Raw genomic sequence first — 16,530 nt, 5'->3', positions numbered from 1 at the left:
TATAAAAGTTACAACAGGAAAGAAAAATCAAGGACAAGTGGAAAGATTCAATCAGTAGGAAACATTTTAAATATATTTATCTTTGAGCCAGAGAAAAGAGCTTTTAAATAATGAGAAAGCTTAATTTTTAGATCTAAGATGGCAAATTTCTCTCAGATCTCGGATAACAACTTAAAGAACATATACTTATGGAGACACTGTTTCAGTTTAGTTTGTACTCACATTGTTTTAAAGACCCAATTCTCCTATTAAGAAAATGTCTTCTACATCCTAACATCTTGAAATTATTCAAAGATATTTATCAATGTTTTTTTTTGAGAAGGAAATAGAAAGAGATCATATTCTGAGAGTAAGTATTTTGTTGCCAATAAACAAATATAATGGATACTATCCTAATCAGAGGATTCTCAAAAAATTTTTCCCAAAATTTATGGTTATCTTTTTAAAATCATGTTTCCACTCAAGTAAGTCATTTTCATCTAAAGTGAAAGCTCTCTACTCTGTGAAAGATATGGTCTTGTTTTGGTGACCACTAACAATAAAGTTTTTTTCTATTCAAAGGGCTAAACCTCTTAACACCTATTTTTATATAAAAAGCAACCAAAATACTCAAAACACATTATATTTTGCATTCTCACTGCAAAGAAACCTAAAAACTATACCAAGATTCTGCTACAGTGTGTACAATGAAAACTAACAAGTACATTAATCCTTAATGACCTATCCAGTAAAATCCTTTTAAAAAGAATTGATCCTGTCTTCCAACTTAAAAAACAAAACAACCAACTTGGATAATTTAAAGAAGTTTTTTCCTATTTTCTAGGAGAAGAAGTTTCAATTACTTTATTTTAAAGAGAAAAGAAACAGAACCTAAATTTCTCTCAGATTTAAGCAAAAACTTTTGCATGTTTAAAATCTGTCCCACAAAAGCTTACAGACACAGCCTCAACCTAGCCAAATTGTGGAAGGAAATAATGGTCATGGATTTCTGAAAGCATAAAACACAGATTTTATTTCAAAACAAAAGCAAGCAAAAAAATATAGCAGAACAATGAAGACTATCCTTAAATTTTTAGGTGTAGGAGAAAAATTCTCACTTCCTAGCTAAAAGGGGAAAAAAAAATCTCAATTATAAATTAATAAATCAGAAATACTGATTTTATCTCTCAAAGTAAGTTCTCTATGTAGCTCTAGGTTTCCAACCTGAAAGGTAAAAAATTTGGCAACATTGGTATCACAGAAGACCTTTAAGAGTTTATAAAACCATCTTTGACACACCATGCTATGTACAAATTTTCAAACAAGTACTTTGGCTTAGATTCAAAAGCTTTTACTCTGTCCCTTTCTCACTAGGAGACGTGATAGCTTATGCAGTTCACTTTAGGGTTTAGTGCTTCATTTCTCTTGTTAATATAAAACAGAACATTTTGTAAAGTAAGAATACAGCAATTTAGAATCCTTAAGGAATTTAGAAAAGGTGACAAGTTGTGATAATTTGCTATAGCTGTCTATTTCCTATAGCAAACAAGTGCAGCATTCAATTTACAAACATTTAATTTACAAATCTACACCAAAAAAACTGAAATATTTAACACAGAAAACCTTAGAATTTATTTCAATTTAAACCATCCCCAACTTTTGTCGTTGTGTAAAATTTGCATGGCTGGCAACCAAGGCAAATTAAAAATTTAAAACACAGCCTTAAAAACATACATAATAGGGTTTTGTACCTTAAACCATCCACATTGTAAAATACAAGCAGTGTGGAAATGTGACTAATGATCCAGTCCTTTAACCAAATATAATAGGACTACTGAGAAGCTTTATCATTCTTTGTAGAATAGCTTTCTTCTCACTCAAATTCACGTAATTGACTCAATATTACTCCGTGATACAGCTTATTCATAAGGAAAGATTCTTTGAAAAAAAAAATCCATAGATAGTAGAGTTTTAATTTTTAAAAGTTTTACTTCCACCCAAGTACTATTGGATTTTTTGAAAGCATCATTTTTACCTTTCTGTCTTCCTTTACTCATAAATAAAAATGATATACTTCATATTATAAAATCAGTAGACATTTCTCCAGTGACTCTAAGCCTTCATGGACCATCATGCAGGAAAGACAATTAACACAACTGTTCCATCCTCACTGTAAGGCTTTCTTTACCTTTTACCTTCCCCACACCATGTAACTCAGCATAAATGGAACTGGAACACACACACTTGACCATATAAGGTGGTTACGATGACAAATGGGCAAGGGAGAAAAGCTGAGAGTTAGTTTGGGTTTAGGAGTGAGACTGGAAGGTGTGACAGCTGAGATGCATGTACAACTCTGCTGAAACATAGCAAGTAGAGCTGATGATAAAAGACAGCCTAGTTTTAGGTAGCAGTTCAAGATTTTAGTGTCACAAGTTTAAAAAACTCATTCCTATGCTTTCAGAACTTCCAAGATTCTGAAGAAGTTCTAATTGTTGCCCTACAAGTATGTAAAGCAAAACTCATGGGGAGACAAAAACAAAATGACCGCAGAAATAAAACAGTTTTCTTCCTTGCTTTTAAATGAACCAATTATTTAAGTTATTATACGTGTCTAAATTTGGGACCACTTTAACAAAGGACATTTTATCAGTAACAACTGCAGAGAATTTCTGAATTAACTGATGTGTGTATGACTCTGGAATTAAGTGGAGCTATTGTCCTATGTAATCAATGGAGACATGTGTTTGACTAATAAGTAGGCACATACAATAAGAAAATAAAGAGAAGCCAAACAGAGGTCACAGCAGTTATACTCTGTGCATACGATGTGAAAGGCATACCAGATATGTTATAACTAAGATAAAAGATAGGCTATAAACAGACTCCTCCCTAGTGCTAATCTGGATATGACATTCAAATTCTGGTTTCCTGCATACTACTGAAGGCAGTTGATCATTTTCTCACACGATGCAAGTTTGAAGGAAAATCACATACCTCAACATATACACAATTCTACTTTCCTTCTTCCCTGTCCCTTTTGTGAAGGGTCAAAGTTGGCAGAAAATAGCTTGGATTCTAAAGCCCTTCAGCACTTCCTGTCTTCTCTAGGATGGTGGAGACAGCCAGCTACTAGATTCCCGCAGAGATGCTATTGTTTGGTGCATTTCACGAGTGCACTACTCAAAACTAAGCAGAGCCAGTTCAGTGCTGAAGACTGTGTGGGACCTTTGCTCTCACATTATTAGGCATTACTGAGTGAAATGAAAGATGAAATTTATTCACATAAACAATAGTCTGAGTAGCTCTTAAGAGGTACATTTTTCTAATTTCTCTGGTAAATAGGTACTAAGGGTTGTATCACATTAAATCAAACTGGTTATCAATGCACTATTTATGCATTTCAACATAAATATCACAAACGTTATCTGACATCATGCTATCAACCATGAAGAAAATGAAGACGAGCATACTCCAAAAGAAGCGATATTTCAGAGAACATGAGAACTCAAGTATGAAAAAAGTAACATGGGAGCTAGTGCTAATTTCCAAGTTAAGATATTTTTGGTGTTTATATAACCTGATGTCTAGAGATGGGTCTTTATTCTGACTGCATAGTACTTTCACATATTTAATACTATAGAATTAAATAGTAATATTCTAAATGCTTCAACTTAATCTCCTGTTGAAATGAGTGTAGCACTAGACATCTGGGGATGTTTCTCAACTGACACACATGATCAGTATTTCTATCCAACAGAATATATACCTGGTAAAGATGTCAACTCTTAAGATTTTGTTCTGGCTCTTCTGGTCTACGTTATACCTAACTCAATCCAGAAGAGTCAACAAAGAACATACTGGTGTTGAATGCCAAGTCATATCATATATTTAAAATAGTATCCACTTATAGTATTAAAAGATAGTTCAGCAGTCTCTAGCTGAATATAGAAGATGTAGAACATGCACTTATTCTTACTTCCAAAATTTGACTAAATAAACCATATAGGAAAGAAACTAAAAGCCATAAGAAACAAAAAATAGGAAGAGATGATAGTTTCTAGAAAAGAATTATCAACAAAAGTTGGAAGACCATCTAAGTAGATGGGACAAGCAAAAACCGATTTAGGTTTCAGCTTTCTCTGTTACACTGGGTCTACAGAGGGAAAAAAATCCAGCGAAAAGAAAGCCAGCTCATTCATAAAAAGCTTCTGGAAAAGTCAGGAATTAGAGGTAAGTGGGCACCTTTGAAGGCAGGGTTACAGAATTAATGCAAACAGGATAGGCTGTATGTCTGTGTTAGCAATAATTAGACTTCTTACAACTTCTCTTGCCTAAGCATACAGATTAGGTGATGGTCGTCCCTTAACTCTGGCAGAACCTTAGAAGAAATACTATGAGAAAATGTTAAAACCAGAAAAGACTGGGCTTGGGAATATTTATGCAAAACTTAGGGTGGCAATGAAGACCTGAAAACAAGGGGCACAAGGGGGACACAGACATGCATTTAAATTAATGCCTATACACTGAATGCTGAGTCTCTGAGTTTTCTTCCCCAATCGGTATCTGTAACACTGGCTGTTACACTTATACCCCAAAGATGAGAAAATGGACAACTCTTGTTGGAGAAAATGACAGACCCAAACAATCTGCAGACAATAATATTAAGAGGTCTCCCCCAGGATAATATAAAGTCCCCACTTAATCATGCACGAAAAAGGCCACCAATCAACAAGTTGCAACCACTTGCACAAAACTTCTAATTTTTAAATTCTTCCTCATTAAATATAAACAGAAAATCAAAGGACATGAAACATTTAAGAACAATCTCGAACATGACAATGATTAAAGCAAAAGGGGAGGGATACTCAGAAAATAAACAATACAAGGTGCAAATTAAAAATTAAAAGATAGTAATATCCTTAGAAATATAAAGATATTATGTATCCATGACACAAGAATGCTATGAGAACATTCCAAGTTTTTAAAATTAAAAAACAACAACAACAACAACAACAAAATAACAAGGGAGTGCCCAGGTGGCTCAGTCAGTTAAGCGGCTGACTCTTGGTTTCAGCTCAGGTCATCATCTCAGGGTTCATGGGATGGAGCCGTGAGTTGGGCTACGCACTGACAGCATGGAGCCTGCTTGGGATTCTTGTCTCCCTCTCTCCCCATCTCTCCCAAAAATAGATAAATGTTTTTAAAAAGTTGATATAAAAAATTCAACAAAAGGGTTAAAAGAGAAAATTAAGAGAAAAATTAAGAAAATAGTATAGAATAAGTGGAAAAAGGGAGATATATTAAAGAACCATTCAAAGGAAGAATATGCCATTACCAAGAGTCCCTGAAAAAGAAGACAAAAAACAGAATCTTATTAAACAGTCAATATAAAACTTGTGGATAAAAATAACAGATTGAGCATTTCCACTGACTTTTGGTCTCTCCCTAACCTCCACCAAAATGACAGTATAAAGGAAACTTGTTTTGGGGTACATAAATACAATGAATGAGAAGAATAAAAGCAGTAAAACTCCAGAAGCCAGAAAGCAGGCAGGTAAATGGTAACTGACTAAACAGCATGAGGAAACTCAAATGGAAAGCTAAGATAAAACCTGATGTTACTGCAGAGCTCCCAGGTAGGATAAGAAGTGGTCAGATGCCATGTAATTCTCTACAATGGGCTAAAGTGCAAATGTGCTTATTAGGGGTGGCAGGAGATATTAAAAAGAAGGACTAGTAAAAAGAAGCACTACTAAAAAGCAGCACTTTAAAACTGCCCCCACCTCAAAGAGGTCTGGAGATTTATGCTTTGGAGAGGGTAAAAAAGATGATCCCTGGCCCATCTAGATGTTTCAACAACTTGCCTCACCATCTGCTTAAAACTTTCACTCAGCTTTTTAGTGGCTTAGACTTGACACAGGCAAAAACAATCACCAGAGCTAAGAAAAGCCCTTAACATAAAAGACTACAACCAAACCAAGCAAACAAAAGCAACCTACAACAAAAATCATACTTGCCAGAGAGACAACTCTGAACAAAATCAACATCTCAAATAGACACAAGAAGATAACCTAATCTAAAGCAAGCAGATTTCCTTAGGGTGGGACGGGAAAACAAAAGAAGAGCTCTTGAAAGTAATTAAAAATTACAGCAGTGGGGCGCCTGGGTGGCTCAGTCAGTTAAGCAGCCAACTTTGGCCCAGGTCATGATCTCACGGTTTTTGAGTTCGAGCCCTGCATCAGGCTCTGTGCTGACAGCTTGGAGCCTGGAGCCTGCTTCAGATTCTGTGTCTGCCCCTCCCATGCTCATGCTATGTCTCTCTTTCAAAAATGAATAAACATTAAAAAAAAATTTAAAAATTGCAGCAGAAATTAGAAACAGAGACTCAAAGGGTTGGGAATATTGAGAAAAACCTCCCACAAAATTAAAAACTATCAAAATATGAACACATATGAGAGAAAGAAGAGAATCTTAGCCAGTCTAAGAGATCCAGTATCTGAACAATAAACATTCCAGAAACAATGAAAATGGAGAAAAGAAAATCACAAATAAAATAATTCAAAAAAATATTCTAGAAGTTAAGAACATGCATTTCCAGAGAGTAAAGTCTCAGCAAAATGGATGAAAACAGATTCACAAAAGGGTACATCACCATAAAATTTCAACACCTTACGTAGCCAAAGAAAAGATGGTAAAAATTCCAGAGAAAAAAAGAGAATATACAAAAAATCAGAAACTGGAATGGCAACTAGAATTCATTAAAAGAATGAAAAGGAAGACAATGAAACAATGCCTTCAAAATTACCAAAAGAATAACTTTAAACCCGGAATTCTGTTCTCAATCAACAGATCAAGTAATTTTCAGCCAGAATAAAAATATTTTCAGGAATGCAAGATCACAAAAAATGCACTTCTCATGCAACCTTCTTAATACTAGAGCATATGCTCCACCCAAATGAGAAAGTAAACCAAGGAAGAGACATGGAATATAGGAAAAATAGCTCCAAGTCAAGAGAAATAAAGACAATCCCTAAGATAGTGAAAACTGGTGATCCCAATAGGATAGCTGTGCATCAAGTGGAAAGATTAACCAATTGAAACTGGGTCCAAGGACTCCACAAGAACCTTCTCAAAGATGAAACTAACATACTACCTGATATATCTGATATATTGAGAGATTTATACAACCAGAAGAGTTTTAGGTTGAATTAAGATCATGTATTAAAAAAAAAAAAAAAAAATGCAAATGAAAAATTAAGGCAAATATTTATCTGTGAATAGTATTTATATAATTACAACATAAACATTAAATATCCCTCTAAAAAATGACATTACTATCTCTAGAAGATGAGGTGAATGGGAAATGTTCAGTAATAGATGACAAATGTGCCAAGTCCTCATTTCCAGAATGAAATGGTAATAGTAACAGTTATAGCCTAAAACTAAAAACAAGCAGTAGCTTTGTATGCACATGGAAATATGGTAGGAAACCTCAAACAGAAAGGAGCTGGAAGAAATTATCTCTGGAGAGGTAGAAATGGAGGAGAAAATATTTAATTTTAATAAAAGGGGAAAATATTGCCCAATAATAAAGGATGACTTCCCAGATATAAAAGCTAAACCAAGAACTTAACCCAATCAGCGATGAAAACTTCATAATACCAAAAGAGAAAAAGCATCTGGAGGGTGTATGCAATGGGAAAGGGAGGCATATTCCAAGAGCAAGAAGACATCCAGTTTCTCAACAATTAGAATTTGTACAGAGTCAAACCATCAACTAAGTATGAGGAAAAAATAATTTCAGGCATGCAAGATTATATCAATAAAAAAATGTAGCACCCCTTTCAAGGACATTATAGGAGGCAAAAGGACATTATAATCAAGGACATTATACTGGCAAAACAGTAAGCCAAGGAAGGGCAGATGATGTGATCCAAAAACAGGCACAGGGAATTCTTAGAAAGTCAATGAAGAAAATCCCAGGTTAACAGCTATGCAGTCAGTTTACAGAATTGAGAGCTCCAGAAAGATACTTACATGGGAAAACAAAATAGAAATGACTTATTTGAACTACCAAATTTTAGAATTTTGTAAAAAAAACTTAGCTTCTATGTAATGAGAATAAAAAAATTGTTCAAGGAAGGTAATAAGACACTATAATGCTTTGCTGTAATAGTATTAAAAAAAAAAAACTTATTTGTTTTTGAAAGAGAGAGAACACATGCACGTGAGGGCAGAGAGACAAAGGGAGACAAAGAATCCCAAGTAGGCTCTATGCCATCAGCGCGGGGCCCAATGTGGGGCTCAAACCCATAAACTAACTGTGAGATCATGACCTGAGCTGAAATTAAGAGAGGTTTAACCAACTGAGCCACCCAGGCACCCCTATAAATAATATTTTCAGGGGCATCACTAAAACTGACTACTGATTTGATAGAACAGTTATTTCCTTACTGTTTTGGGAGAAGGAAGGGGGAGAATGATACAATAATCTAAAATTAGAAAAACACCATTATCCCATAATATTTAAACATATGGAAGAAAATATCAGAATATCTAAAACAGGGTAAAGTGGCTCCTCTGTGCCCTAAGATTCACATGAGAAAGCAAAGGAAAGGTACTGGCATCTTTTCTTATATTTCACTTTTTAAACTACCTCTACTTTGGAAAATTTTTTCTATTAAATATAGAGGATTTCAACAAAGAAAAATTCTCTAATAATCTAAAAGTTTTTTCAAATTAGAGATGAGGTCTAATTGTGTTAGCTGCACAAGACGAACAAATATATAAGTTAATATTAGTGATGTTTTGAAGGATACATTGCAAAAGATAAAACAAGCAGGCACCAGACTAAGCTGATATTCATTTCCTGTGTGGGCTTCATAAAGTTGTAGTAGACTTCAGTTACTAGATACACAAGTGTAGCAGCTACTGTGAAGTCCACCAGCCACTGGTATTCTGGAAAGTAATGCAATGCTGAAAAATAAAAGTTAAAAAAAAAGTTTACTTAAACTTTTGTAAGTAGCTCAGGAGGATTTATCTATAATAACTTTAATCATGCTAAACTTTACTCAATCTGTTGATATGCAATGTTAAGGTTTGCAAATAGGAGAATCTAAAAATGCAGAAAACAGATCAAGAATGCTGACATCCAAAATTATATTTTAATACCTCATAAATTAAATAATTTTTAAAACCTAAAATGATTATCAAAAATGATTTAAACTGTTAAAAACATGATTGCAAAATGAGCTGGTATTTTCTTAGCGGAGTAGCTGTTTTTTACAGAAATTAAAAAGCTTTTTTTTTTTTTTAAAGAATCTCAAGGATGATACTTTAACTTCAGGATTTAACTTGGTATACAGTCCTACAGACTTACATACATTTTTCATTTCTATGAAGGAAGAGGTAAACTTTGTTACAGTTATTAACTGTACTAAAGGCGGATTAATAATTTTGTGAGTTACTACAGATTGAAATAACAAATATACTTTTTATTCCCTCCTGTGCTCCTGCAAGAAAAGCTGATGAAATGCCTGTCAATTTTCCATAACACCATACCCCTTCAACAAAGGGTTTACATTAAAATTAGCATTCTGATAATAAATGATTTTATCTTTTTCATCTCAGATATTCTTGTTTACTTCTGCCAGAGTAGAGTCCAAAATATCAACATCATTTTGTAGAAGACCTCCTGAAAATGTGCAAATAAATCATATACATAAACATCAATTCCTACGTTCCCACTGGCACATAATAAAATGATCTACGCTGCTTTAGAAAAATTTTAGTTATAAACTGTAGTATCTGAGGATATTTTAAAATCACGCACTCACAGAAAAAGTATTTTGAAAATAAAATACCAGACTCAAAGTAAGACTTATTTACAATATCAAAACAAACCAACCAGACTTACATCTCTGTGAGATAGCAAAAATTCCAAATCCTTCTACGACTGGGTCAATTTTTATTTGCTTCAAGTTATTATGGGTGTGTTAGCTTTTTTGTGTGTGAAAGATGTAATAGCCTAGGAACAACAGTCTGATTTACCCTCAAGCAGTTGAGGGATTCTTACCCTCTAGCCACCTCTCTTCCCCACTACAATCATCCTTTTGAATAACCTTCCAGAAGGAGGACAGGGAAATGGGTAGAACAGATAGACAAATATCCATTTATTTAAAGGCTTTCAATTTTTATTAATAACAGGTGAAGTAAGTGTTCCACATCTTCATGCCCACTCACATTCACAGAAGCTTCCTCCAGAGAACTCTCACAGCAAACAGCCAAGTGACTTTTCAAATACTCTTATACGCTTTAAGAGGTTCTTGTAATAGAGCTAATACAAATTGAGACAGACATTCAGGATACTTATTGGGATACCAATAATATATACATTCAAAAAAAAAGTACAAATTATACACATGCGTGGCTACATATTTAACCCAAGTATTATATTTGTTTTGTATTCAATAATATACATATGTGTCTTTTAATAGGCTATTAGAATCAAAAGAAAATTTATAGTTCATCAAGCCTAGTGGTTTGTGTTAAGCTTGTGACTATACCTTAAATACAGGCAGAAAATTCTCTACTTTTACCTAAACACACATACACAGCATGCATTCACAAATGATTACGTAAATATAAACATAAGTAAAATCTCTCTCCATTATTTTGCTCTTGAAATTATGTGACCACTTGTTAAAACTACTATCATTCGCAGTTAGTTTCAAAACTGTACAAATGAAACAAAATATTGAATAAGCTATGTTCTAAAGACATAATTTAAATCTTTGTAAGTTCGTTAAAATAGCCTAGTTCTCAATGACTGTCTCTACCACATTTGGTGTGTAACCCTGGCCAAATTATTTAATTGAGTTCGAGTCCTTGCCCCTCCCTACAAAAAAAGGTCGATAATCGTTACATACCCTATAGAATTACAAGAATGTTAATACAAGGAAAGCACTTACAACAATGCCTGACAAGTACTCAGTTGAAGTTATTATTAAAGTTAGTAAGTTGATAATTACTCATTTAATATTAGTTATTAGTAAAAATTACAAAAATATGTACTAGAAATCAGGGAGAATGTATAAATAAATAAATATATATATATATATATTCTTGTATTTACACATCTGTGAACATTTTATACAAGCACACATATAAAATTAGTAAAAGAAATGTGACAACCAATCAAAAAGTCAAAGTGCTTTTAAATGTTTTAAATTTTGCATGAAAAATAATTAAAAAGAAAAAAAGTGGATGACATAACCAGTCGAAAACCAGTATGACAACTGATTTATACCGTTCCTCACGGACATTTTTTGGGTTCTAGGACACTCTTCCCAGGTGTGTGTGTGTATATATATATATATATATATATATATATATATATATGTATGTGTGTATATATATATATATGTATATGTATGTAAAATATTTGTAAATATAGAATCAACTTTCAAATATCTTGAAGTCATTCTGTATCAATAAATAATTCTATATGAGATGCTACATGAATCTCTTAAGGCTTTTCTGGGGTGGTTATGATTTATACATTACCAAAATTATTCCTTTTAATATGTTATTTTTATCCCTCACTTATCATGTAAACCATTAGTTCTCAAAACTGGTCAAAAATAAGAGTCACTAAGAGCATTTTAACAAATACAAATTCAATTCCCAGAACTCACTCTAGATTTACTGGATCTCTGGAGGTAGATATGAAGAATCTTTATTTTATTTTATTTTTAATTTATTTTTTTAATGTTTATTTATTTTTGAGACTGAGAGAGACAGAGCACGAACGGGGGAGGGTCAGAGAGAGAGGGAGACACAGAGTCTGAAGCAGGCTCCAGGCTCTGAGCTGTCAACACAGAGCCCGATGCGGGGCTTGAACCCACAGACCGTGAGATCATGACCTGAGCCGAAGTCGGAAGCTCAACCGACTGAGCCACCCAGGCGCCCCAAGAATCTTTATTTTTAAGAGCTGTTCAAATGATTCTGATGTACAGCCCCATTTGAAAATCAGTGTTTAATACAGTTTCACCTTAGATATCATTCTCTTATACGATTCAAATAATTTCACATAAATTTCACTTTAAATTTAAAATCATCATAGTTATTATGCAATTATAAACACTGATATACAGGAAAAAAAAAACCAAATGACTTATTAGAGATACACAGTGGGTAAAAGCAAATATTGAATTCAAGTTTTTTGATTCCTAATCCAATGTTTTAACATTACTTATTTTTGAGAAACAGAGCACAAGCAGGGGAGGGGCACAGAGAGAAAGGGAGGCACAGAATCTGAAGCAGGTTCCAAGCTCTGAGCTGTCAGCACAGAGCCTGACGCAGGGCTCAAATCCACAACCGATGAGATCATTCATGACCTAAGCCAAAGTCGGATGCTTAACCAACTGAGCCACCCAGGTGCTCTCCACTTTGTTATTCTAAAACCACTTTCCTTTCTACTAAACATGAGCATAAAGCTGAATCATTCTACTAAAGGTAATTAAATACAAACACACAAATGCATTTCTGTAAGCCATATCATAAAAGGAGCAGAATGGCACATATGGTAAGAAGTCTAGAATTCAAAATAACGAAAACTGACTGTGATCTCGACATAAAACAGAAACTGCATAACAAACATGTAAGTCAGCCTCTTCTGAAAAATGGGAAAAATAATTCTTAGTACAAGTTAGGTGAATAGACAAAGGAATTTAAATGAAGTCATTTTGAGCTTCTAAGTTCTGAAAAAGATTTCGTATTCTGTAAAATGGACTTAATGATTAAAAACTAACCAAAAAAATCTAGCCACAATAGATAAAATGGAAGCACTTTCACTAGCATAGTATAAAATGAGATTTACAAAACACTTTACCAAGATTCCCCTTACCTAAAGTATCCACTTCTGTAACTGACTTTGTTTCTAGATGGAGGTCAATATCCTTTGGAATGGTTAATGGCTTACTTTCAATGTGACCATTATATTTCCTATAAAAATCAGACAAGTGACACAAAAAACAAGTTACCTACACTGTTATCCAAGTGCTTGTATCAACTAATCACAAAAGAGGTTTTAAATTTCACAGTATAAAAAAAAGCAGAATTTCTAATATTTCATCAAAAAAGGAGGTAGAATACCCAAAAGTAGTTTTTAAAGGGGTGGGGGACTACGAAACGTAGATGTAAATTATTACGTGAATCATACAGATTACCGGGGTAAGAGGTACTAAATTAGTGACAAAATCTTGATTGCTAGCTTAGCATTTCACTCTATTTCTCTTATTCTCTCTTCTATACATTTAAAGACAATATAACATCTCTTTCTTTAGGTATAAGAGTAAAAGCAATTCTAAAATTAAAGAAATACCATTATCACATAATATTTAAACAAATGGAAGAAAATCTCAGAAAACCTAAAATAAGGTTAAGTGGCTCTTTTTCTTCTGTTTTAAACATTTGTTATTTATTTTCGAGAGAGAGACAGAGCACAAGCAGGAGAGAGGCAGAGAGAGAGGGAGACACAGAATCTGAAGCAGGCTCCAGGTTCTGAGCTGTCAGCACAGAGCCCAATACGGGATTTGAACTCATGAACCAGGAGATCTTGACCTCAGCTGAAGTCGGAAGCTTAACTGACTGAGCCACCCAGGTGCCCCAAAAGTAGCTCTACTATGACATGACACATAAAAACTGGAATCTTTTCTTGTATTTCACTTTGAAACTATTCAACTATTTCTTTAGGTAGAAGAGTAAAAACAAATGAAGACAATACGCATTTCTCTTTGAAATTATACATGTCTACACATAAAGAAACCTGTAGCTATAAACAAGTCAGAGTTGAAGAAATATACTAAGATTTATGTGCATGAGAAATTCAATAATGTGAACACCTAATCTGGAGTTGCTCTGAGAATCACAAATGGGAGAAATAAAAGAATTCTTCAGGTACACATGTGATCATTCCTAAATTTAATTTTTAAAGACAATCACATGTATATAGAAAATAATAAATTTTCAATAGCATTAATTACAATACCAAGACACATTTTTCAATTATTGTGGGAAAACCTCAGTAAAAATATTAATTATGTCAATAAATCAAGCCTTTTCAGAATAATAATAAAGAGAAGGAGGGCTTACACTTAAATATTCAATGATCTTCAAGGTGTATTTGTAATAAGCACAAAAGAGAATGGCAGTAAGATCAGAAAAAAAGGTCCTTTTTAAAATTTTCAATTTCATGCCAAATAATCATTAATGCTTTAAAAAACTCTAGCACCTACAAATGCATTAGCCCAGGTTAATATAATTTTTATGATACACATGAGAAATTTGGTGACAAGTTGTTGTCAATGACATTCTGTAATATATTAGAATCATAGTTTCAGGTCCTAAAATCCTCCTCAGTTGAGGACACTAAGGTCCATATAGAGAGGGTAATTATCATGTACTTTTCTTGAGAATTCAATTTAAATAGAGATATAAAATTTTAAAGCTGGAGAGATCCTAGAAAATTACTAAGTTTGGTCCTTCCATTTCACAGTAAGTTTGGTCGTCCATTCAGTGAGGTTTATTAGCAGGCAGTTTTCTTCATAAACTTTAAATGTCAATATAATATGCAGCAACTGAATGGGACCTAAGAAGTTGTACTGTCTACCCCTTTTATTTAAAAACTAATACTGAATAAAAGCAAAACCTGGGGAAAAAAACAAACCAACAGGTATCTGTAAATGAGTTATAGGGTAAAGACACAGGCTATGGTTTTCTCCCCAGTCAACCCCCACCAAGTTTTAATATGATGGCTGTACTGTTTTCATAATTTAAACACAAAGAAGAATAAAGTTAACCATTCTTGAGTAAAATATTCGCTTCTGTGCTTATATATTAAATTACTACATATTGGGTTTTTTTAAAGGGTAATTTAAAATTATGTTAGATCATGGATTTTGATCTCAAATGTATTAACTGCACATGGCATAAGCAGTAAATGTTCATTTAACCAAAGTAAAAAAATATATTTATATCAAATGTGTCAAATATTAACACTTTACAAACTCAACAATGTAACTTACCTATCTTTTCTGCTTTTCCCTTTTTGCTGCTTCCCTGCAAGAATTCTTAATTCTTCTTCTGTAGGATGTTGATACCATCTCAAACTAAGAAAAAAAGAATCCTTTTAAATAAAGAAATTAAAATCACCAGAATTATTCATTTATGGTACAAATATTTATTGAGTTTCCTATGTGTGAAGACACTGAAGGGAATTATCAGGTGAAAAACTCTCATCTGAATTAAATACTACTGCTTAAGCCTTAAAAGGGTTTTGATTCAAACCCAGCACTTACCAAGCACTTACTAGATGCCAGACCCTGCAATGCTGTTTGTAGATATATTTCTTAAAACTGACATTGTATTAATATATATTAAGGCTATACAGGCTTACTATTAAAAGTAAACGGAGTGAACTTTGCAGGTAAGAGCACATTAGAATTTCCACCCACCCCTCATTTACATAGAAGTAATTGACAGTTGTCTTAAAAAGAATCCTTTGTCCTCAAAACTACAAGTAGTCTTTACTTTCCTATCCTCCCCTCCTTTACCTGGAGAATTCTGAAACTTTATGTGTTGAAGAATTAGAGTAAAAAGTTGTACTTACAAAACCCTTTAAGTTAGGGTTTAACTAACCAACAACAGGGTATATTCACCTCCACCATGTAGTCTATAGAACACCCAAACAAATCACTTACTCCCTCCCAAGCACCCACCTGTTCATTCTCAATTTCCTATCTCACCTGAATTTCCTACCCACTACTTAAATTTGATATTCTAGTTTCATCTTCAATGTGCCCTCACCACATATTATCATTAATTCTGTTCTTTAACTCTTAAAATTTTAACTTCTCTGCTCCCTGTAAGAACTTTAAGTTCAGCACATGTCCCTCTCTAGCTCTATTGGCAACACTCTCTAACTGGTCTCTTTGTCTTGCCAGGACACTCTCCTCAGTGCATTTTGATCCCAACTTTAGTTATCTTTCCATAATGCAAATCTTATTAAGGTAAATGACTGTTTAAATCCTTTATAAGAGTCTTCTCAAGGTAAAACAGTTAAGTGGCAGCTAGGCAAAGACTTTGATCAAGGCCCTGTTTTTATAAAGGAGAAACATACACCTAGTATTGCTAAACCTTCCAATTTTTCACTTACAAAAAAATCTACATTTTTAAAGTAAAATGTCACAATTTAAAAAGTTAGCAAGTGATTTGCTGTTTTTAAAAACACTGCAAAACTGGCAATTTGAATAATGACTGGATAGTTGATGACATTAAGAAATTACTGTTAAATTTTTTTTAGCTGTAAAGATAGGATTATAGTTATTTGAAAAGCTTATATACTTTAAAGATATACACAGAAATATCTATGAATGAAATAATATTTGCTACAAAGTAATATGTTAGGGGGAGGAGAGATGAAGGGGAAAACAGATGAAACATGTTAACCACCAGCTGTTAATTGTGATATGTACATAGGAGATCATA

At 33.4% G+C, this 16,530-nt stretch overlaps 1 protein-coding gene across 5 annotated transcripts in view; it reads right to left on the bottom strand.

Annotated features, from left to right (window-relative positions):
• TMEM161B (transmembrane protein 161B) overlaps positions 1-16,530 on the bottom strand; it is a 71,476-nt gene that overhangs the window by 22,517 nt on the left and 32,429 nt on the right. For 3 of the 5 annotated variants that reach the window (XM_060635410.2, XM_060635409.3, XM_078448310.2), the window contains 3 exons: positions 15,069-15,152; positions 12,890-12,987; positions 8,802-8,958 (listed from right to left, as the gene is read on the bottom strand). In XM_060635410.2, the coding sequence (XP_060491393.1) occupies positions 8,802-8,958; positions 12,890-12,987; positions 15,069-15,152 (339 nt within the window). The remainder of the gene's footprint in view (positions 1-8,801; positions 8,959-12,889; positions 12,988-15,068; positions 15,153-16,530) is intronic. The other 2 variants (XM_060635415.3, XM_060635418.3) reach the window with 1 other exon arrangement.

The sequence above is a fragment of the Panthera onca genome, chromosome A1 (genome assembly GCF_046562875.1).
Source record: "Panthera onca isolate mPanOnc1 chromosome A1, mPanOnc1 haplotype 2, whole genome shotgun sequence".
NCBI classification, from domain to species: domain Eukaryota; kingdom Metazoa; phylum Chordata; class Mammalia; order Carnivora; family Felidae; genus Panthera; species Panthera onca.
This window is presented reverse-complemented; position numbering and strand designations above follow the sequence as displayed.